Below are 24,572 nucleotides of genomic sequence, written 5' to 3' on the forward strand. Positions count from 1 at the left end.
AAAAATCAGATCTTCATTTCCCGTGGGAAATAAAAAACATGACGTTAGATCGATGTAAGATTTTAGTACCTATCATCAACCTTCGAAATTACATTGGACTTTTTTGGGATAATTTCGCTCGATTACGATACTCTTATTACTCACGTTAGTCAAATAAGCCTAGTGAATTAATGTCCAACAAGTTAATTTGAAAATCTAATATAATAATAAGCTAAATAAAACAATTTGATGAGACGGTGGGAAGATGGGTAGGCACTTCGTTCGAAAATAAAAATGTAATGTCCCCGTTTCAAACCAGTGTCAGAGTGAACTAGAGTGAGGTAACTCTCAGTTTGATTCTGAAGCAACGATATTATGTAAAATGTATTATGCTTTGGTGATGTGAAAAAAAAAGGGCTAATTTAAGGCTACCTGCGTCGACGTTATGTTAGAAGAGTTCCACTGTCGTGAACTGTCCCAGTGATGTCTTAGGCTAGAGACTGTCAGCACAGTTCACGACAGTTAGGAAACTTCTACTAAACATCGAGGCTTCGACGTCACTGGCAGGCGTCAAATGTTCGTAGGTAGCCTTAAAGTAGCCTTGTTTTTCGATTTTCACCATAGCCTAATAGTTCACTCTGCTGTCAGTAATATAAGGACTTAAAACTTTTTGACTTAAAACAGCTAAAGGCATTTACATAACACACACATTTTATTTGACTTACTTACTTGTTACTCATCCAGTAATAAATGAGGGGGTTAATCATAGAATTAGCCATAGCCAGCCAGTAGAATCCTAGATAGATGTGCTGAGCAAACGGTGAAGATGCAAGTGCTTGATGGTGGTACACCAGCACGAAGTAGGCGTGGTACGGCAGCCAGCAAAGCGCGAATACCATGATCACTAGGACGAACATTCTCACCACCTACAAAAAATAAACAGTTTATAGTCATTTATACACGCGTGCGAAATAACGCGTCAAACTAAAACGACTATGGCGCAATCGTGCATGCCCGCTATATTGTGACGTTAGAGCTAGAAATGTATAATATATTTTCGTTGGAATTTGTATTTAAAATATATTCAATCAAAAGATATATATTTTTTCTAGCTAGGACGTCACAATATTAGTGTGGTGATTGGGTGAACACGATTTGCCTTTCTTAATTTCTTAGTTTCTTAGAGTGGTATGGTAATGTCGGACCGATCTGACATTAAAGTTCTCAAATTATTAATAATACCATCGGATGAAAGTCAACCATTGTTGTTATCGTTTTCCTCCTCCTTATTTTGAAATCGGTTAAAAATATAAGTATCGTATAATGATGAACATCTAACTGCATTAAAACCTACTCTCTCTTATTAAGTGCGTCTCACTAAAAGGCTTCACACATAAATCCCACCCACTTAAAGGGCCCAAATGGTTGAGCGTGACCCCGCAATTTTTTTCCTTATGAAAGAATTGACGGCTTTCGAAATAACACAATGGCACTGATTCCGTCGTTTTTCTCTAAACTAAATTTAGAGTAGAGAATGTTTTTCTTTTTAATATTGCTGAAAAGGATGGTAATTAAATTTAATACTGCTTAGTAAAATACTAATTAAAATAATTATACCGCACAAGTAGGTATACAATTTGTTATTTTTTTAATATCTAGAATCCTCTAATTTTCACGAAAATAGACTACATTGCTGCGTAGTTAGTTAGTTTGAATAAGAATAAAAGGTATGAATAATTAAGTTAATTATATATATTATATAATACATATTATTATCTACTCGTTATACAATTTTACTATCCTAATAGACACAGCATAGCAGCTGGTCTTGAAAATCATAATTTACGGGCAGTATGTCTTCAAATCCTAACTTATGGCTTTCACGTAGCGTTATGGGCCTCTCAATACCCATCCGGCTTGCTAGTGAAGACCTTTTTCTTATCTACAGATAGGTAATACACGACAAACTGACTGACTGATAAAACATATTAACGGATTTTTTAAATTTATTTATTGTGGATGAAATCGGGGGGAACAGCTAGTCTAGTAAATATAGGAAGAAATGGGTTTAGATGAATAAAATAATACCATACATTTTGAGCTTAAATAAGGGTCGAGTAGGTATTAGGTACGAGTACCTATTCTGTTTTATTTGAAAACAAAGTCATGTTTTTATGAATTTGTCTAAATAGGATTGTTACAAAATGCCCTTGACGACAAGAATATCTAGGACTTTGACAAATACTAAATTGGGAAGATTTACTTAAACCCATTAGTACCTATATAAAACTAGAATGTGGTGAGCGGCTGAAAGGACGCGGACATCCTCATTTATCGCCTTAACTGCTACTAAGAAGATGAAGTTACGAAAGACTTGAGTATCTCTTGGAATAAATGAGTATTTTCTACAAGTTAGTAATTGGTGATCCATCAACATCAAAAAGTCTTATATAGCGCCACTTAAACCCAAAAAAGGTTACAAAGATGTCTAGTTTTGTTTATCGTATTAATTTAGCATAGGTACTTATCCTACGATATTGACAGTAAAAATGTTTATTGATCGATGGTTTACATACTATAAGACGCCTATTTCGTGAAAATATTCTAGAGCGTAAATTGAAGTAAAATTACAACATTCTACCAAATGGGTACGATCGCATTTCCGCTTTATCAAATGTATTACGAATAGGTTTGAAACTCCTTTAATTTAAATAACAATTGAAACCCCATGGTATAAAAAATCTTTTGAAAATCTTTTGGTTGCATGATAAGGAAAAATTTTTGAGGAAAGAAAAGAAATACCCACTTAAGTAGTCTAATGGTCAAAATGATTGAGTAAATAGTAGCTCGATGTTTTAATCTGGACATATCCGAACCAATCTGGAACACGAAACTCCATAAAACTGTAATAAGAGTCGTAATGGATTTAGTTTTTCTTACATGTTCGAGAAATATTCGACGAAAAACCTGCTAACGAAAGGGATTCGGGCGTAAAGCCGTCCTGCAACTGCCTTCATAATATCCCTTTTTCTTATCAGGATAGACCGAAAAGAAACTAACAGGAAGGACAGAAATGAGGATGGTTATTTTGACGACCTTTTTGTCGTCTTTCTCCTTTGCCACAAATTGTATTAGTTTCAAATCTCAATTCTGCATAATGGGCGCCTTGTTAGCGCCCTTTTTTACTTTATTTCTTTTTAGCAGTTGATCTTATATTACGTACTAGCTACTAATATTTTCTTTTTTATTACTTTGTTCTTATATTAAAAATGGAATAGGTATGTCTGTTTGTTATTTCTTTAAAGGCGAGCTATTAAACCAATTGGAAAAGGATAGAGGATAAACAGGGATTGTTTGGAGACAAATTTTCGTTCCATTTTAAACCGCCTTGGGGGTTGCAAAACTTTTGCTTCTCGACCCTAGATTCAAGCAGTCAATCAGTATTTAAGTTCTGTAACTTGTTCTCGAATTGAGGATCGAAATTAATTTACTCTAACCATTATTTGTGAGCCTTGAGCATTGAGCATCACGTGAATGGGCAAACGCCGGAAATTATGTGAATCCAACTGTAAATAGATAATCGACGTAAAAATACATTTCGGCTAGCGTATGAGGAAACAGAATGATCGACTATAAGATGTTTGAACATTGCCTAATGATTAGGAGTATTATGTGAGCAAAACTGTTGTCTTTGTGTCTGACTTTGTTTAAAAATCTATGTTTCTATACTAATATTATAGAGAGTTAAATAGTTTGTAAGTTTGTTAGAAGGAAATAATCTCTGGAACTATACTTACTGAACCTATTTTGAAAATTCTTTCACCAGTAGAAAGCTACATTATTCCTGAGTAACATTTTATGTTTTATTTTAAAAATAATTAGAGATCTCTCCTTAAATTGTAATAATAAGCTATCCGTGCGAAGCTTGGGCGGGTCGCTAGTCATTTAACTACTTACTTTTTATATTTTTCTGCTCACCGTGTAACTACAATCTACGTTAAATAGTGAATGTCATAGCACTCGCACCAATAATGATCAAAGATACGTCTATGAATTGAAATTATCTACTTTATAAAACGAGATTATAATATTGACACATTTAATGCTCGCGGGAATATTGAGTGCTGAAGCAGTTAGATTAAAATTTATAGATCACTAAGTTTTCAAAGAGATAGATAAATCCGAGGGTTATACGAATGTTAAACCGACTCCAACATTGATAGATGAGTGATATTATGTTAATTAAGTTTTACACGCATACATAATACCTACCTACTTTAGATGTAATTTAATTTCTAAATAACTCGCATGATAGCAAAACAGTAATTTTTCTATCAACCGAATTGAAATACCCATATTTACGTATTCTTGAGCAGGAATTAATCCATACTAATATTGTAAATGCGAAAGTGTATCTGTCTGTCTGTCTGTCTGCTACCTTTTCACGGGTCAAAAGTTTAACCGATTCTGACGAATTTTGGTACAGGGTTAGCTTATAATATGCCGGGGACGGGCATAGGCTAGGTACAAGACCACATTATGGTGGATAATTGTTGTAGCATTGAGCTGATTTGCAGACTATCGTAGGGTCAGTTCCACATTAGGCGGTTAAAGTAAAATGAACCTTAAAGATATCTTGCCCATTCAAAAGTACAAGATATAGTGTTTCTATCTCCGTGGTCGGTCAAGGGTCAATTTTTTTGATAATTGTAAGACCACTTAACTTGTGCAAAATGGCTTTTTAGTGGTTATATGTTTTATCGTTAACGTATATCCATATTTAACCACTAGCCGATGCTCGCGACTTCGTCCGCGTGGATTTAGGTTCTTAAAAATGCTGTGGGAAAACTGATTTTCCGGGATTTTACTAGTCTTTGTTACTCTGCAGGTCTTTAACGTGCAAACCCATGCAAAAAATCACGTCGATACGTCGATACGTTGTTGCGTTGCATGTAATTGAAGGACCAACGTTGGCTTGTCCTCAAAGTTACACGTCACGGGTTTCAAATTTTAGCTCATTCGGCTGGGGTAAAATAAAATTTAATTCTGAATTGACCACATACCTACCTATCATTACTAACACAGTGAGGCAAAAAAACATCGCGAAAATGACGGCTGATTCGTGCTTTCAATACTTTCACATGAAATATGTAATGTGATATTTTCGACAATAGTTGTTGATATTATAGTATATATTCTCTGTGAAGGATAAAACAATGGCCTGAAATATTTGATGCGAAAGCACTCACAGCAAATATGTATAATATGATGTGGAACGTTACGCGATGGTAATATCGACATTATATTTCATGAGTTGCGATAATGTTGAGTGTCGCAAAGTCAAACTGTACCTATGTCACAACTAGATTGGCAAGTCTCAGAGAGCTTGTGCCTAAATATAAATAAAACAGAACGTACACAAAAAAAAAAAGAAACATCGCTAAATAACAAAATACCCCCAAGGATGACATCATCAATGTCATGATCAACCCATCACCGGCTCACTACAGAGCACAAATGTCCTCTCCGAATGAGAAGAGGTTTGGCCATAGTCTACCACGCTGGCCAAGGGCGAATTGGCGGCAGACTTCATACACCTTTGAGATTTATTATGGACTAGCTGTGCCCGCGACTTCATTCGCGTGGAATAGTGACCGCGCTTTATATTATAGCCACGGACGCTCAGGCGCGCGTGATTCTTTAAATTGACATAACTTTTTTATTTATGAACCGATTGACATGAAATAAACACTAAATACTAAGTGAAGCTTACTACAATATATTAGTGAAAACCGTATCTAAATCGAATAAGCCGTTTCTGAGATTAGCGTGCACAAACACACAGACAAACAGACAAAAAAAAATTAATTATAATTTCGGGTTCGGCATCGATATAATAACAACCCCTGCTACTTTTTTTATATATTTCCATTGTACAGACACCACTTTTCTACAATTTTATTATATGTATAGATAGATATATTATGTACATTGTACAATCAAAAGGCACCTATCACACTCACGGTTCACAAGTCACACTAATATTATAAAGGAGAAAGTGCGAGTGTGTGTATGTTTGTGTGTGTGTGTTTGTGTGTGTGTGTGTGTGTGTGTGTGTGTGCGTGCGTGTTTGTAACTCTTTCACGTAAAAACTACTGGACGGATTTGTCTGAAATTTGGAATGGAAATCGCTTATACCCTGACATGTCTAACATAACCTATTTATTACGAGTGTCCATAAAATTTGAGAAACCAGCTAACAGAGATTTGGCGACCTAAAGCCAATCTCATTAAAGATCAAAGAGGTATACTAGTTGTATAGGTACTCGTATAGCTACCTACCTATCATTAAAATGTATTAAATCCTAAACATAAAACGATTGTTAAGCCCACTAAACTAGATTAATGAGTACAAACGTTTACATCAAATATGCAACATACATTTTCAACAGAATGTGTAATAGTTGTCGATACTCACGATACCAGATGACACTCAGGTAAAGTGAAGAAAATATTGTTGGGCCGCATTAATAATATTCGCGCGCGTGAATTAATGTTTGTCATTTGTCACGATATTCCCTGAAGCGTGATAGTGGTTCCGTCAGTCGTATTTATCATATCAATTTTCTTTTTAAATATCTAGTCGTAGCTACCGTTTTTTCTAAGACCTGTCTGTCCCCTATAGTGTAGAAATGAGCGCTGTGGTCTTGTAAGTGGAAGGCTCTGGTTTCTATTTCCAGCATGGTATAGTTAGAATATTATGACTTTTAATAGTTAACTGTTAGAGTATATTTGTTTATGTATACTTACCTATGTAATGTATAGCTAGCAGCTAGCTACATTGCGATTCCCCGTCTTAGGGCCGGGGCACATTTATGGCGGAGCGCAGCGCAGAGCATTTTTCACAGTCAAAATATTATCGACATTATCCTCATTGAAATAATGTATAAAATCAATTGTGCATCCGTGCGGATACTCGCGCATCCGCGCGCATTTCGCGCGTGCTCGCGCGTTATCTGGTACAAATTCGCGCGATTAGAAAACTTCACGGGCATGCTCTGCGCTGCGCTGCGCCATATTATGTGCACCGGCCCTTACAGGTGTGGGTTGCCTGCAAGAGATCACTGTAGTGATAAGGCCGACCTTTGATTTTAAATTGTATCCTGTATTTTTTTCTTTGTAATTTTAACAACAAAGATTTTTCTATTAAATTAAATTATATTAATTATTATTATTAGAGAGTTTCCGTTGACTACGTAGTTATCACTTTGCCAGCAACACCGGGCATGGCTTTTGACTAAAATCTTCTATAAGACACATTTAAGTGGCATCCTTTGACTGTACGTACAGATGTTTTACCTAAAGGAAAACATCATTCGCAGGAAGGAGAAATACAACCGATAATATTATCTCAAACATTTCTTTTACCTACACCACGAATCTCATCTCATTTGTGCAAATCTCTAAAAGCCAAGTTCTTACAAATAAGTTTTCCACAGAAAGTTTGACATCTCATTTGAAAAAAAATGCATATCAAAGGATCTTTTTGGTGCAATCAGTTGTCGCCCTAATAATAATGAAGTTTTATTCTTAAGTCAGAGAGATCTATTCCCTAACAAATAGAGCTAAAAGAAGAATGAATTCCCGTTGTTCGAATTCCCTTTATGCGAAACGATTTTTGTTCAGGAAAATAAGCTCTTGGTAAATCTAATTCAGGTCCAATGTACAAGACTAAAATAAGCATGAACAAAAGCTCAAAGGTAGAAAAATGAATTTGGGTCCATCCAGAAAAGTCTATTTAAATAAGCTGCTAAGGGTGAAAATCGTTTCATTAAGCGCAGTAATTTTTCTTCGCAGCAAAAGTGGAATCTTTGTCGCCGTCACAGGGCTATTTGGGAAATTAAATAATCGTACTTAGAATACTTTAGAGTATAATTTATTAATACATTATGCCAGGAAAACCAACCAGAGTTTAACTAGATACTTTAGTTCTGTACTTATTAGGATTCCTTATCTCCAGAAAAAAAGGGATCATTATAGGATCACTTCGTTGTTGTGTCTGTCTAGACCCGTCAAGAGAATCAAAACCAATACTTAGGGTAATTCCCGAAGACCTAGAATCATGAAATTTGGCAGATAGCAATGTCCTACAGCACAAGTAAAGAGAAAAATTGGAAAACTGTCAATTTGTGGTTAAACCAAACACATCACAAAAAAATTTTAACTGTTACTTATTTCTTGTACGATGGTACAAAGCCCTTCGTGTGCGTGTTCAACTCACATTTGACCGGTTTTTTATAGCTGTCAAATGTCGGCTTTTCAACGATTTTCCAGGTAGTAAAATAGGTACGTTCAAGTAAAGAGTAGATACTAGATAGGCATCTTCTAAGCAAGCACGCTCCAGCTTAGGCTATACTAACATTAACACTTGCCAGCAGATTTAATTCTGCTAGCCAATCGGTAGTTTGTGAATTGGAAGAAAACTCACCTTTCTCTTGGCCCTCACAACTTGCATCTGGTGATGTGTACACTCCCCTATGGTTCTTCCTCGCAGTGCTGCGCTCATGCGCGCGTAGGCCCACACCATCAATGACATCGGAGCCACGTATGTCAACGCCAGGAATACGAGATTGTAACTACATAAAAAACATAAGGCATATTAAAATGCAACTATAGAGGTATAGTGAGGTATAGAGTCTCCTGCGGTAGTGGAGCGGTACCGCGGGAGGGGTGACCTGTTGTCACAAATTACTGAACAAATCACTGAGCTCTCGCGTCACGTTATCACACCCCTCCCGCACCGCTCCACTACCCATATACAGTACTAGCCGATGCCCGCGTCTTCGCCCGCGTGGATTTACGTTTTTCGAAATCCCGTGGGAACTCTTTGATTTTCCGAGATAAAAGTAGCCTATGTGCTAATCCAGGATATTATCTATCTCCATTCCAAACAGCCAAATCCGTCTAGTAGTATTTGCGTGAAGGAGTAACAAACATACGCACACACACACACACACACACACACACACACACACACACACACACACACGCGCGCGCAAACTTTCGCCCTTATAATATTAGTGTGATAGTCATTTTTGCGAGCTTTGTACAGCAGCAAATGCCTTGATCCTAAATATAAGCATCTTACCAGTAATCCGTCCTTGAAGTAGGGTAGCTGCCGTCCGGCCATTTTATGAAACATATCTCTCTCTCCCCGTTTATGTACCTTAGGACAGACATCATTAAAAACATAAAACTTCGTACAAAGAACAGTTAAGTATCCTTAACAAATAAAGCCGATCACACACTTACGAGACAAGCCGCAAGTGATACTGTTTTCAGGACTAGAAATACGTGCAGGTAACGAGTTCCGTACCTCAAAAGGAAAAACGGAACCCTTATAGGATCACTTTTTGAGGTACGGAACCCTAAAAATCCGAAAACCGTGAATTTGTGGTTATATCACAAAAAAAATGTGTTCATGAACAAATAATTATTAGTACATTCAAAGTAAGATAACTATACCGAGTGGGGTATCATAATATTATGAAAGGGTTTCGCCTGTACATTCTAAAACAGATTTTTATTTATTTTTTTGCATAATAATTTTTAATTTATCGTGCAAAATGTCGGATGAATAGTCGGGTACGGAACCCTCGGTGCGCGAGTCTGACTCGCACTTGGCGGTTTCTTTTACTCAATAATACAGTATGGAAAATATACCACATGTGTAGTTTGGCTCGGTTTCATGTTCATGTCCAATCAGCATTTGATCATTGAGTAGGAACTTACTATTAATACCTACTTCATTAAAATAAAATACAGGTCGGATTTGGCTTAGGATCAAACATTGTTCCAATTAAATTAGACAATATAGACACAGAATAAGGATAATACCTATCAGATATGTTAGTACTTGTATTGTAATTAAAATAGAGCACATAGTAGGTACATACATACCTAATTTTTAGGGTTCCCTACCTCAAAAGGGAAAACGGAACCCTTATAGGATCACTTTGTTGTCTGTCTGTCTGTCTGTCAAGAAGCCTATAGGGTACTTCCCGTTGACCTAGAATCATGAAATTTGGTAGGTAGGTAGATCTTATAGCACAAGTACAGGAATAAATCTGAAAACAGCGAATTTGTGGTTATATCATTTAAAAAAAAAATGTGTTTTAATTTTCAAAGTAAGATAACTAACTATACCAAGTGGGGTATCATATGAAAGGGTTTTACGTATACATTCTAAAACAGATTTTTATTTATTTTTATGTATGATAGTTTTTGATTTATTGTGCAAAATGTTGGAAAAAATCCCGAGTACGGAACCCTCAGTGCGCGAGTCTGACTCGCACTTGGCCGATTTTCAAACAGAGCACGGAATTTTGTTTGACCACGACTTCAATTACCCTAATGCACTAACAAATACAGATCTAAGATAAAAGTCATGTCGTACCATCCTCATTCAGCAGGTTTCCAAGATAAGTTAAGAATTTATTTTTATAATAGCCAACACAAAAGCCTATTAAAATTTATTTTTTCTCATGACATTATATCATACAAAAAGACATAAGTTAATGATCACATTTTTTTGATACCTACGTGTGAACTTAGCCTAAAATTTCTTATGCAAACATCAATCAATCATATCCAAGGCAGTAGACAATTTACTTCGTTTCAAATATATGTTTTCGGGGTAATTTATATTTTCACTTCGAACATCTATTATTCTAATCATCTACATATTTATCAAATAAAAGTATGTTTATACATAAAATAATATTAAGCTAGTTCTCCCATCAAGGTCGTTGTTTCAAGCTCTCGGATGAAGAATAATCTTACAAGTATAATAAATTAGTTTCAAAAATTCAAATCAACTCTTCGGTTCCGTTAACTTGAACTTTTGGTGCTTGATGATGTCCTTTTATATTTTCGGATATTCTATTTACAGGGGGATTTGAAACTAAATATATGGATGGGCTGAAATCTGAGAAATCCGAGGGCTTAAATTTACCCGGACTCTATTTGTGTATCCGCTACTAATCCCTACGAGTTATATGATTAGGAAGTATTAATTTAAGGATTTATCTCTTTCATTTGAAAGTAAAATTATCTGTATAGGTAGATTAAGGTCAACCTCTTTTCATTCTGGGAAGAGATCCGTGCTCAGTACTTCAGTAGGCAGGTAGCACGAGATGGATTAATGTTGGTGATGAAAGTGAGTGATGAAACTTTATATACCTATTCTTTAGCGGCATTCGGTTTGATAAGATGCTGGGAAGCAATGACTAAGCATAGACATGTTACGTTCATATAACATGGCGTACTTATAAAATTCATCCTCGATGTTGAATAAGACAAGATATGAAACGCACGAGAGTAGAGTTAGCGCTTTACAAATATGACCCAAGAGTCGTATTTTTAACCCCCGACCCAAAAAGAGGGGTGTTATAAGTTTGACGTGTGTATCTGTGTATCTGTCTGTGGCATCGTAGCTCCTAAACTAATGAACCGATTTTAATTTAGTTTTTTTTTTGTTTGAAAGGTGGCTTGATCAAGAGTGTTCTTAGCTATAATTCAAGAAAATCGGTTCAGCCGTTTGAAAGTTATCAGCTCTTTTCTAGTTACTGTAGCCTTCACTTGTCGGGGGTGTTATAAATTTTTAATTTACACTTGGTAAGTTTTCAATTTAGGTACGTATGCAATGTATCTACTTCTTTTTCGTATAATAATATCTAATATCATCGTTAGAAAAACTATAAATAATAGTAAATAATAAATTAATGAAAGACTGCAGCCTCCTCAAAAATAAGAAATTTTGTTTCTAAAATTGAAACGGATTTTCAAATGAAAGAATTCTGAAGAAAAACGCTCAGGCAGGTTTTTTAGATTAATTAGATCGGGACGTGTTCTAAATATCTAAAATAAAAATAAAGTAAAACAATAAAAGAATCTCAAATTGCGAGATTTCATTCCTTTTTTTGGAATCATTAAACAAATTACCTACGCGTAGACAATTTGTCAAAGTGAAAGAAACTGTTGAGCCATTTTTCTTTTCTTTGACCTAGAAATGTCTCTGTATATAATCAGGATTTCCTTGTAATTCGTATTTCTTATCCAGTTTCGAGAATTAATTAAGATTCACTGACTCTACGCAAGTGCGCTGGACTTGCGATTGCCAAATGCTAACAGTTAGCGAATCACCCCGCTATTTTTGAAGCAACTTGATAATAATTAATTTATCACCATTTTATCGCTGTGCAGCAGTACCTAAGAGTCTTGTGTTAGCTTATCATCCATACTAATATTATAAATGCGAAAGTGTGTCTGTCTGTCTGTCTATCTGTCTGTCTGTCTGTCTGCTACCTTTTCATGGCCCAACAGTGTAACCGATTCTGACGAAATTTGTTACAGAGTTAGCTTATATCCCGGGGACGGACATAGGCTACTTTTTACCTCGGAAAATCAAAGAGTTCCCGCGGGATCCCTAAAGACCCATCCACTCAACCGATTTGTACGCAATTTGGTACCGAAGTAGCGTCCCTGTTATCGAAATAGGCAACTTTTTATCCCGGAAAATCAAACAGTTCCCACGGGATTGATTATTGAAATGTCGGCTCACGGCCTAAAATTTACGAAATATCTAATAAAGTGAATAATCAAATTCTAAACAAGTAGACGAAGTAAATTACGACAAATAACTAATATAGTGTACGGGAGAAATAAACGTTACTAAATGGATTATGTCTACCATTTCATCGCGGAACCCTGGCTACGATCTAACACTTGTGAGCGTAACTCGGAACTAAAAGCTGGGACACACCAAACGCGTATGCAGCACGTAAGCGTAGACGTAGCGTGTACCATGACGTTGTGTATGGAACTGTATGAGATATGACATACCGCTTGCGTGTCGTGAACGTTCGCGTAGACGTAATGCGTGCTGTCATGTCTATGGATTCACGCGCGTCACTACGCGCGTGGTCACATGTACGTGCTTGGTGCGAATCGGCTTAATATGTTAGTGATGGGACATCTGTTATTATAATATCTCATTTGACACAGCGGGTCCAGTACGCTCTATGGAGCGCTTTGAATCTGCACAAAAAATAACCGTCATTTTGTATGACACGCCTTTTCTAGTGTACTTGTTTCTGCCCATTTCAGTGCTAAGCGTTCAAGCTACCAAGTTTGAAAAGGGTGATTGTCATGTGTCCTTGACAACAACTAAACTTTACCTAACATTTACCTAATATATTTACGTAATCGTAAGTTATTAAAACTTTCCATCTACGACGCGACTGTAAGAGATTGTCATACATAGGAACCTAAATTCGCAACAGGTATTATAACTTTTCAAGGTTAATGTTGTTCATTTTGCAACCCGTTAAAGATTAACCCGTAATCACAGGTTAGAATAACTTTTCTAACTTTTTAGCTAAGATAGAATTACCTACTTCATGTTGAGTTATAATTTGAAATTATACCTATATGCCTATGCCACAGTTTTACGATGTACCTACTACGTAAAACTGTGCCTATGCGAGTACCTAGCTATCGTTTCTTGGAGTATGAGAAGGCAGTTGCTTAGCGTACAACCTAGCTCCGGTAATTTTTCAGCTCCGGTGTCGGGTTTTGATACTCAGCCTCTCAGCGTTCCAAGTCCGAACTAAGGGAGTTCCAAAGCTTCATTAAAAAAATTGAATGTGATTAAATAACGTGTTTCATTCGAATATTTATTTTACTTATTAAATAAATTTTCAAGTATGTTAAGCATGAAATAAAATAAATCAGTTAGATAAATAAAAATTTTGTAAGATTTTTCTTTTAGTTTTTTTATTATTTTTCCATCGATAAATTGGATAAGTTTTACACTGTGTCATGTGTACAATTTATGTAGACTTTGTTGTACATATGTAAACACTGAAAATGTTCGATTTTCTTATAAAAATATAAAAATCGAAACTCCGGTTATATTCATGATAACTCTGGTTTTACAAACGATTCTGTAATCTTTCGAAGCTCTGGAGTTACGCCAAAACTGGAATTCCGGAGATACAACCTGTGCAAATACTCTAGCTGAATATTTAGGCGGCCTTTGTGATGGGTGCAGCAGCCACCAGCACCAAATGGGTCAAGGGGTACAAATATGAAAACCTCGAAGGAAGCTTCTATTCCGTGCCTTTCGGGGTGGAAACGATGGGAGGGCCGTTGGGTCTGGGAACTCGAGCGCTTGTTAAAGGTCTTTTAAAAAAGTATAACCTTTTTTAAAAGACCAGTCTACCGTGGTCCGTGGATCTAAAAGCTTGCACCATTCAAAGGGGCAATAGAGTAGGTAACAGAAAGTTTTATAACATTATACAAATGTTTTTGACTAGTACGTGCTAAGCTAGCATTATTCTCGCACCTACTCACTTTTATTGTTACGCAACCTTTGATTGTATTCTAGACGTCTCACGTTTACCTAGTATTTTTATTTCTAACATCCAGACACGAACAAAATGGGTAGGTATCTACGCATTTCATATCAATATGATTGTACAGAATTAAAAAAATTATATTCTTGTCACAAAATATATTATGTTATTTTGAATTAGAAGTAAATGAATAGTTACAACGTTGAATGTAAAACAAAAGCTGTAAATTATACTGCCAATTCCAGACCTTGTTTGCTTTTGTCATCCAGAACATCCATTGAGGTATATTGGCTGTAAATAGAATATCTCTTCCAGTCCAAACTATACGTATATTGAGATAACTAAACTAACTATATGTATATAAGACGCCAGTTTTATTCACTGAAGTAAGTAGCTGGTATATGAGTAAACTTTGAAGGCATTTGCAGTAAATCGATTGGAAGTTACCTACTTGTTCATAGTCCAATTTACGATAGCAATGTTTTATCTCTGGTTTTATGTTGCTTTAAAACAATCAATAGCGGGATTAGGTTGAAATTTGCTTCAGTTTGTTTAGGAAATTCTCCAAACACAAAATAAAGATAATAAAGATGATGGTGAGTGATATACAAATTCTCTTTGACAAGTTCATTTAAGTAAAGTAAAAGTAAAATTGTCTTTATTGAACAATGAACACCATAGAAAGTAAAGTAATTATTTTTACTCTCATTTATTTATTTTTCACATTTTCCCCTATTTTTAAAAATGTTCAAAAATAACAGAAATAACAAAAAATTAAATAACAAAAACAACATACACTAAAATAACAAAAACAGCAGAAAAAATAACAGAAACACAGTAAGAACAAAAAATAACATAACAGCAACACCAAAATCAATAAATAACAGAAACAAAAGAGAAATAAAATAACAGAAACAACAGAAAACTAAAGTAACGGAAGAAAAAAAAAAGTGATTATTATCATTACGTATAACAAAGAAAGTTTTACAACCAGAGGTTGTAGTAAGGGAAGGAAAGTTTTAAAATAAAATAAAGTAAGCGGAAGGCGTGTACTAAATAAATAAAGTTAAAGTTGTACGTACCAGGATAGAGAATAGATTGGAGGATATAGATGTTTACGAGTAATTTTGAACTACGTAGGGCCAAAGCTCATAATGTTTATTAGCCTAAGTGTCTATTTAGACAGACCACCGACTAAAATCTCGCCAAGTAGTATTTGAATGGTCTTGGAGATGCAACCTGAAGTAAGTTACATATTATGTATCTACTTAAGAAGTTACCGTAGTTACTATGACGTGGTTGGCCTATTAATGCCACAAATGGTTGCATTTGTGGCCACGGTATCGTAGTATTCACAGTTCACACAATAATGGCAACAGCCGCCGAGTGCAAATTATGGAATAGATGAAACATGGCACAAAATCGTATATAAACGCATAGTCCCAGCGTTTATGTACGATTTAATGCCCAGCCCCCAGTGCTATTTTTGCCACTAAGTTTGTAGCACGTCTGAAAGGCCCCTTAACTTTAACATAAGCAAACAGCTTCAACGAAAACAATGACGCAATTTGAAATTTATTTAAATAGTTAATAGTCACTAGTCCTATGAATGTCAATGAATAGATAATTATTTTGTTATTACGTTAGAATTAGTTAAAAAATGCATACAAACTTAGACCTTTTCATTTGCCAGAAATTCTAGCCACTTGGTTACAATATAATGAGGAGCTGAACTTGTAACATCAGTTTAAATATGTCTATCATAAATTACACATAATATAATACAGTACCGTGACTGACTGACTAAATAACTGACTGAAAAATATTTTAGGTATTTTTAACGAATTGAATGGAAACTCGGCTAAATATTTTAACGTGGCAAGCCCCTTAAATTTTCGGAAAAGCTTTATTATTGAGTAGATATTTTGTAATCATTTTGAGTAAACCATTTTATTTAAGTAGGTATATTATTTTTTTCGCTTAGTAGAATTTTGCTCATTAGTGGACTTAGTTAAATACAATTTTTAAAAGTTTCTTAGAACAACCAACAAAGTATTCTTCATCTTTTTTATTATTTCAATGAAACTCTTGACCTCGAATTAATTAAAATACTTTTTAATTAAGCACGCCGTATCCTCGAAAAGACTTGTTAGATAGCAAACAGAGGGTAGAGGGGATGTTTCAAAAGGTCTCCTTAAAATATAATTATAATTTCCTATTTCATATCTCATTGTAGCTGTTTAACTATGAAGGTCCTTAATGAAGTTTCGTTTCGCAAGTTTTTTTTACCCAGCTATAATTACAATGAGTGGGCTACCTATAATTGTATGATTGTCATTTCATCGGTTTCTTTAAATAATGAATTCATTTTCTGAGTTAGGTAGGTCCTTCGTCAAGGCAAGGAGTGGGTAAGGCAAGGAAGGTAGGACTTGTCGATGTTCGGGCTAGTATAATTATCCTTACATATTTTACTCTCACCCTCGTTTACAAATAGATACATAATATAAAAGCCAAAAATAAATACAACATACCTACTTAGTTACTTGCTTACATGTATTACACAAAATTAAATATAGTTAGGTACACACACATTACATAAATATTAAATACATATACTTTGGTACGCACCAACATTAAGTACATATTTACATACCTACTACATATTGACTTTGTAACGGTCGGAGGACACACCGGCATACCAGATGGCCTTTATCGTTATTATGATTAGTTATTTGGTACTTATCATAGAACCTATGTTAAAACCTTATATTGCATTGGGTGCGCGTTGGTTCAATAATAATTGTTGGTTCAAAACAAATCCTGTTTATCTTCTAAAACACACTACCGACATCTGACGTGCTGTCAGATGTCATTTAGTATGGATGTAAAAGGGGCATTAAAGTCAAAGTACCAGTGCACACTTTTTGATTGTCAATTGTTGAATTTCTAAGTTGTAAGCTTGTTGTAAGTTAATATATCAACTTACTAAGTTGATTGATTGATTGAAGTTGATATAACGGAGATAATTAATTCATGTAGTAGATAATCAAGTTCCAAATGTACTTTGGTCTGAGGAAACCCTCCCTTTCCCGTCCATACAAATGGCATTACTTACGCACAGTTTGGTTAACTTGAAAAGTTACACTAAGGCCTCAAGTACTTATTGGTAACATAGACCACATGTCGCGTAGCGTTGAGTGGACTACAATTAGCCGCGGCCATACTTACTTCTTAGTGTAAGTATCGGAGTAGAGCAGGCTCGGCAACGCAAGCAGAGCGCTCGCGAACCACACGGTAAACAAGGCAGCACGGGCGACTCGGCGGCTCAGCCGGTGTTGCAGGGGCTTAACGATCGCCACATACCTAAACAAAATAAGAAAAAAACCGGTCAAGTGCGAGTCAGACTCGCATAGGAATGGTTCCGTACCATCATATAAGCGCTATTACAATAGCGCTATCTATATGTGATTTAGTGATATTTTTTTTGTGAAAACGTTTCAATTTTATTTTTGTGTGATATAACCACAAATTCACGGTTTTTGGATTTTTTCCTTTACTAGTGCTATAAGACCTACCTACCTGCCAAATTTCATGATTCTAAGTCAACGGGAAATACCCTATAGGTTTTCTTGACAGACGGACGGACGGATGGACAGATAGACAGACAGACAGAAAACTGAATTTATACTATCGTATGTGGTACAAATTAATTTTGTATAAAATCTCATTTGATGTTGGTTTCTGTTTTATTACAAAATATTATGGTAGCATATTAGGCTCCAAATGGAGTTAGTTATACGGTTATATTTCATGCATTAGGTGACATCAATATCATAACTCATATTCAAGGAACGTTGAGAATACCATACCATATATTTTAGTATCAATACTAAATAGAGCCCAGTCATTGGACCAATTAACCAATAACTACATACTGGTGTAAGCTATTTTAGGAAAAACAGTAATTGTTTAACTCTGTTAATTAATTTTTGACAAAAGCAATATTATCTTTATTAGAGAACAGTATATTGAAATATTATGTTATGATTTGTGAAATCATAACGTAGGTACGTAAAGGCCTCTTCTGGATAATTAATGGCTTCTCGGCTACGTTTCCAATCCCCAATAAAAGCGAAATATTACCTTTGAACTAAAGTTCACTCTTTGTATTTACAAAATAAATGAAATAGCCAAACATTAGGGTAAGTATTAGCACCAGCTATTAATGGAAACCTTATACATTGACATTAGTTGTCACGTAATCTACGCTATTTAATCGATACATAGTGTATTTTTATTTACACTGGGACATTATGAGGAATCCTAAACCACAGGAGATACAGGGAAACTGTCTTAGGACCATGATAGGTCATTCTTGCGTATTTAGATGTCAAAGGAGATGGATGTATGGAATATGAATGTGGTATATGGCCGCCTTGTTGGCTCTCAAGTCTCAAGATGCTTTTCAGTTTTAATGCTTTTCATTTGAGGTAAAAAACTTCAGATATTGTTTTAATTCGTGTTCTAAAATTGTGATTTGTATGATGCGTCAAAGTTAATTTACGAAAAATATTGTTTAAATGAATGAACGTGATTTCCTCTCTATTTGTGTTCATCTGCTCTCCTGTAGATGAATTAATTCGGATGAATGATGTAACATTGAAATAATGAGGCGAATCATTAACGAAGGCCACTTTCGACATATTATTATTTCGGGATATAGTAATGAATCACCAAGTATCCTCGACTTTTAAAGCTTTCGTATAAATTATTAAACAAAAGCTTTTACCTCCAACCTTGTTTGCGCGGTTCTGTAATGTTAATCTTAGACCCAGTTCAGACTAGCGAAAAACACGCAGAAACGAACTGTGAGATTCACGAACGTAATGCATCTTATTCTGATAGGGGCAACAACAAAATATACTCATACATAGAGGCGAGGCGAGATGACATAATATTATTTCACTATCCCCCGACCCAAAAAGAGGGGTGTTATAAGTGTATCTGTGTATCTGTGTATCTGTGTATCTGTCTGTGGCATCGTAGCTCCTAAACTAATGAACCGATTTTAATTTAGTTTTTTTTGTTTGAAAGGTGGCTTGATCATCGAGAGTGTTCTTAGCTGTAATCTAAGAAAATCGGTTCAGCCTAGCCGTTTGAAAGTTATCAGCTCTTTTCTAGTTACTGTAATCTCCACTTGTCCAGGGTGTTCTAAATTTTTAATTTACACTAGTTTTATGTGTAGACACGACCTAACAATATTAAATAAAAAACAAATAATCAAAATATTAGTAGAATACGAGAAAAATGTATAGAATCAGAAAATTTGCCGAACTTTGTGCTAACTATAGAGGGCTTACACGAACAAAAACCTTTTCATGTGAAAAAACTTTAGGGTTTAGTGATTGGAGGGTTGTCTAGGCTGAGAAAAAGAAAAAATGATATTACACAGATGGTTAGACACAAACTAATTTCATGTGAATTTTTTTATTAGAAAACAATATCTACCTACTTTCTGACTTTTTATATAGGTGCTAGGATCTCGACGAAAGTACGTAATTAATTATCTTGTAAGATTCAAGTAATTAGATACACAGCTATACAAAATCTTTAGTGAAAATTTTTAATTAAAAAATCTTTTTTTTTAAATCTAGATGAGAAAAGAAGGTATAAATATAGTCATCATCATTGACCCACCAATCAGCTCACTACTTGCATGGGTCTTCTCTCAGTATGAGAATGGTTCGGCCATAGTTCTACCATGCTGGACAAGTGCGGATTGACAGACTTCCCACATTTACATGCAGCTTTCCTCACGATGTTATCCTGACCGTTAAAGCAACTAATATTTATTGCTTAATTCGCACATAACTTCAAAAAGAAAGATGCATGCTCGGGGTTGAACCCCGATCCCCGAACAGGATCCCGACATCTTAACATGTCACCGTTCATCATAAGTAGATATATTTAGTGTAAGTAATCAATAGAAGAAACAGAAAGACAGAAGCATTGTCTCTACATAATCTAAGGTATATTCAATGTGTCCTGAATTTGAATGACGATGTCTTGTGCAGAGAAATAGTAGATATAGGCATGCTACAGTCTGAAACAAAAACAATTCACAAAGACAGAGCGGAACAATCGAGACGTGTCCAAAGCGGCTTAACAATTCAATACCTATTGGAGAATTACGTCAACCCAACCGTTCAAGAAAGGATGAAACCTCAGAGGATCTATTTATCTGTACAATTTAACTCCGAACACACCTGAATGCTCAGTGATCGAATGGCTACCTCGCACCAGAAAGCACAGCACACTAGACACCACATTTAACGAGGAGCTGCTGAATTTAGACGACTCAAGACCGTGGTGTGTGGAAATCCCTTCAAGCGATCTATGCCTTTTAGCGTCTTTTATTTGAAGATGATGATGATGATGATGAAGAAAATTTAAATGTGCACGTAAAGATTAGCGTGTGGGTTGTTGATAACATGTTGTGGAAACCAGTTGTGCAATATACGTACACGCTCAGTTTCAAAATAAAAAACCTCGTAAATAGATGCAGGTGGCACTATTGTGTCGGAATTTTCTGTAAGTGTTTATAACATCAACGCTTAAAAAACTTATGCTATCGCCATTATCTATGTCGAAAACTTTATAAAACTTCACACTTTATTTTATGCCTCGAAAGTTGTTGAAAACAGCTATCAAACTACTAAAACGCTTACGGTACTTAAACTAATTAGATAAGAAAAGTAGACTTCTACTGTTCTTATCTAATTAGTTTAATAGTACCTAAACGAAATACAATTAACAAGATTTTGAAAGTGAACCTAAGGTCGAAGGTAAGGTTAAATAATATCTTCTGACTATGCCATGATAGCCAATGGCCAATCTTAACTTAGACTAGTTAACTATGCAGAAGATAATAATAAAATGCACAAAATATGTGCACAAGCACAGCTGGTGTACCTACTATCTATGCCCTCACTATAGTATAATGGGGTGTCAATACCACATAACTAAACACTAAATAGGCTAATGACTAAAGAGAGATTAGGCGTAGGACCAACGTTCTCCTCGGGACTGGAATTTTCCGACAGCAGCCAAAAACCAGCAGTCTTTTTTGTCAGAGCTTATGTTCATAGACAGATAGAAGATAGGCACCGTCTTTTGATTAAATGTTGTCCGAACCAAACTGATGAGTCGATACAATATATGTCGATGTTGGTATTGAGAAAGTAATTCAACATCCAAACTCGGTATTGGTAGAGTCCGTCTTGTCATTAGGTATGCTTTAATAGTGAAGTCTATATTTTGATAAGTAAATATTATGTGTTGTCTTACTCTTGTGTGAGTGTTTTGTGCGATGGGGCTGACATTATCCAAAAGGACAAAATAAAGATTTAAAAAAAAATTACCACGCCTGGGACTCAAACCCAAGACCTAATGTTCCGATGCCGAGTAAACTAGCCATTAGACTAATGAGGCAGTTAGTTAAAAATACATATGCAAGAAAATCCGGCGATCCAGACCGTTTCGGCGCAACCTATAAATAATTCCCAGTATATGCTAAATTATTAAAGTCAGAACGTAAATAAAATATTACATGAATTTACAAAACAATTAGGCTATCTACCTTTTATTTCAATTTTATTCAATTACAAAAAAAGCTACAATACGTGTACTGTTTTAATTAAAAAGGGATCCACGGGAAATTCCACATACCTACACGTCTAACGTTATCTTGTTTATTATTCTGACCTAGACTTACTTGATAGGTACTCTGAGACTCGTAACAAAAGGTGTGTTTGGAAATTAAATGTGTAAGAGAACAAATGCATAGTTCTTTTTGCTCTGGTATATCTTTCCTTACTCCTAAAGAAAGTTCGGAAGGCATCGGGTAACAAAATATTGAAATAGGAGTAGATACATCGAATAATCAAATAAATATTGAAATATCTTCTTATGTTAACTTTTCTTGAGAAATTTTAAAATTCCGTAGTTCAGGTAGTACAATCCTAACGTAGGCATTTTAAATAAACCATACGAGAACCACTTTTACCAAGTGTTGCTAAATATTAATAAGACTACCAACTGGAATAACGAACAAAAGATTCTTACCAAAACTTGTTTCACTAGACTTGGCAATGCTTATCCTAAGGGCAGGTTGGGAGCTAGATTGCAACTAGTGGCGTAACAATAGGGTGGCAGGGCTGGCAAATTGCCACGGGCCCCCGACCCAAGAGGGCCCCGGCCCATGAGGCCACGAAATCCCAGACAAAGAGAAATTGTTTTCAAAATGCATGATAACTAGTTCTCGAATTTACAAGCTTTTTGTAAATCTATCAAAAATTTTGCGCTCGCTTCGCTCGCGCTAATATATTGTATTAGTAGATTACCGGAACTTCGTTCAAACCCCGTGGAAATTCTGATTTTTTGGGATAAAATACCTATACAAATTACAATGCAAGCTACCACTGAATAGTACCAAATTTTGCCCAAGAAGATAAGCCCTGAAAAGGTCGCTAATATTAATATAGATTTTTGTTAATACAATTAATAAAAATTTCACTCTCGCTTCGCTCGCACTTTTGTTGTATTAGTTGTTATTGTAGTACTTACCCGGAACTTCATCCGCATGCATCCGTTTATATTAATAAATATCCCTAGAAACTCTTTATTTTTCATGAGAAAAGTTGAGTGAGGTGCTTTAAAACATAACATTTTTTATGGCTGAGCTCGTTCATCTCTCGCTTTTTTATCTGTATTAAACAAAATAAATTGCGCTCGCGCTCCTATATCTTGTTGTTTTCTATCTTGCTGTCAAATTGAAAGGTACAATTCCACTAAGCAACTAGGTATTCACCCCGTCAAGTCGAGTAGAAGTTTTTTTTCTCCGGATAAACCCCCCCAAACCAATTCCTGGCTACGGCCTTGCCTATGGCCATTAGTGGGATATGTAGGTACAACGTGTAATTGAGTAGGTATGCTGAAACTCTCGAAGATTATTAAAATTAAACTGAGTACAACGTGACGATTTTTACTGATAGGGCCCCACTAAAGAATTTGCCACGGGCCCTAGATGATATAGTTACGCCACTGATTGCAACACAAGAGTACAAAAACTTATAAAAGAAAGAAAGTTTTACTGAATCTGTACACCCAAGTTTAAAATTTTCAGACTAATGTGATTGGGAATTTTAGAATTTTATACTAAACACTATACAACTAAAATTAGCATCTAAGACTATCTCTCTGTTGGAATTCAGAAGGCTCTGGGTCTATCTGGTATATAATAATTGCAAAGTCTCGGGCCAATTTGGGAAACTATATGGGGTCTGGTTTATCATTCCATCGTAATTGATTGGTGGTACCTATAACTGAATTTTCGGCTACTCACAGACATGTGGTGTGGATGATAATAATAAATGATATTATTATATGACACCACTGAACGTGTGTGATGATAAAGTTGGGAAGTGGACTGATGGCATATGGCAAACAGTCTAATTTAATTTAATTTAAGTACAGTCAAAGGCCGTAAGCCGTTTATATTCACTTATTATAATGACCATATTCGCGTGGCATAGGTATGCACATGCGTTAGGTGTGTGTGGCGCGTTCATAGAAAAAGGTCATAAGTGCGACGAGTTTTTGATGCAATAGTTTCGCGGAATTGCTACTCGAATCTGAGGCTGACAGTACCTACTTTAAAAACATACCTATGAGCCTATACATACCATCACATATAAACATATTATGAGTCTACTAATGGAAATCAAAGGTGAGCCCTGCAACTCTCTAATGGTATCTAAAAGGATAGGCATTTTTGGATTTAAGTATATAAGTATATTTTATTTTCATAAAGGCTGAAAGGCTGTTACTTCAAAATAGTTTTATTTTTGACTTATTTTTTTTACTAACCTGTCAACAGTAATAGCAACCAAGGTAAAGACTCCAGCTGAAACTGTCAAGTTAGCAGTGAAGTTGCTGGCCGTACAAGTCACGGATCCAAAGGGCCAATGCGCCGTGACCAGAAATACGAAGTTCGGAGCTCCATTGAGGGTTGCCATGAGGAGATCTGCCACAGCCAGGTTCACGAGGAAACAGTTCGTCACTGTACGCATACGGCGATGAGCTGTTGACAAAATAATTGGAGATATATATATTTTA

The 24,572-nt window shown here is 35.6% G+C and overlaps 1 protein-coding gene across 2 annotated transcripts in view; it reads right to left on the minus strand.

Annotated features, from left to right (window-relative positions):
* Positions 1–24,572, minus strand: part of LOC123868817 (tachykinin-like peptides receptor 86C) — a 72,347-nt gene that overhangs the window by 12,216 nt on the left and 35,559 nt on the right. For both annotated transcript variants that reach the window (XM_045911464.1, XM_045911463.1), the window contains exons 4-8: positions 24,324–24,537; positions 17,625–17,759; positions 9,128–9,205; positions 8,468–8,615; positions 709–905 (exon numbers count right to left, since the gene is read on the minus strand). In XM_045911464.1, the coding sequence (XP_045767420.1) occupies positions 709–905; positions 8,468–8,615; positions 9,128–9,205; positions 17,625–17,759; positions 24,324–24,537 (772 nt within the window). The remainder of the gene's footprint in view (positions 1–708; positions 906–8,467; positions 8,616–9,127; positions 9,206–17,624; positions 17,760–24,323; positions 24,538–24,572) is intronic.

The sequence above is a fragment of the Maniola jurtina genome, chromosome 10 (genome assembly GCF_905333055.1).
Source record: "Maniola jurtina chromosome 10, ilManJurt1.1, whole genome shotgun sequence".
Classification (NCBI taxonomy): domain Eukaryota; kingdom Metazoa; phylum Arthropoda; class Insecta; order Lepidoptera; family Nymphalidae; genus Maniola; species Maniola jurtina.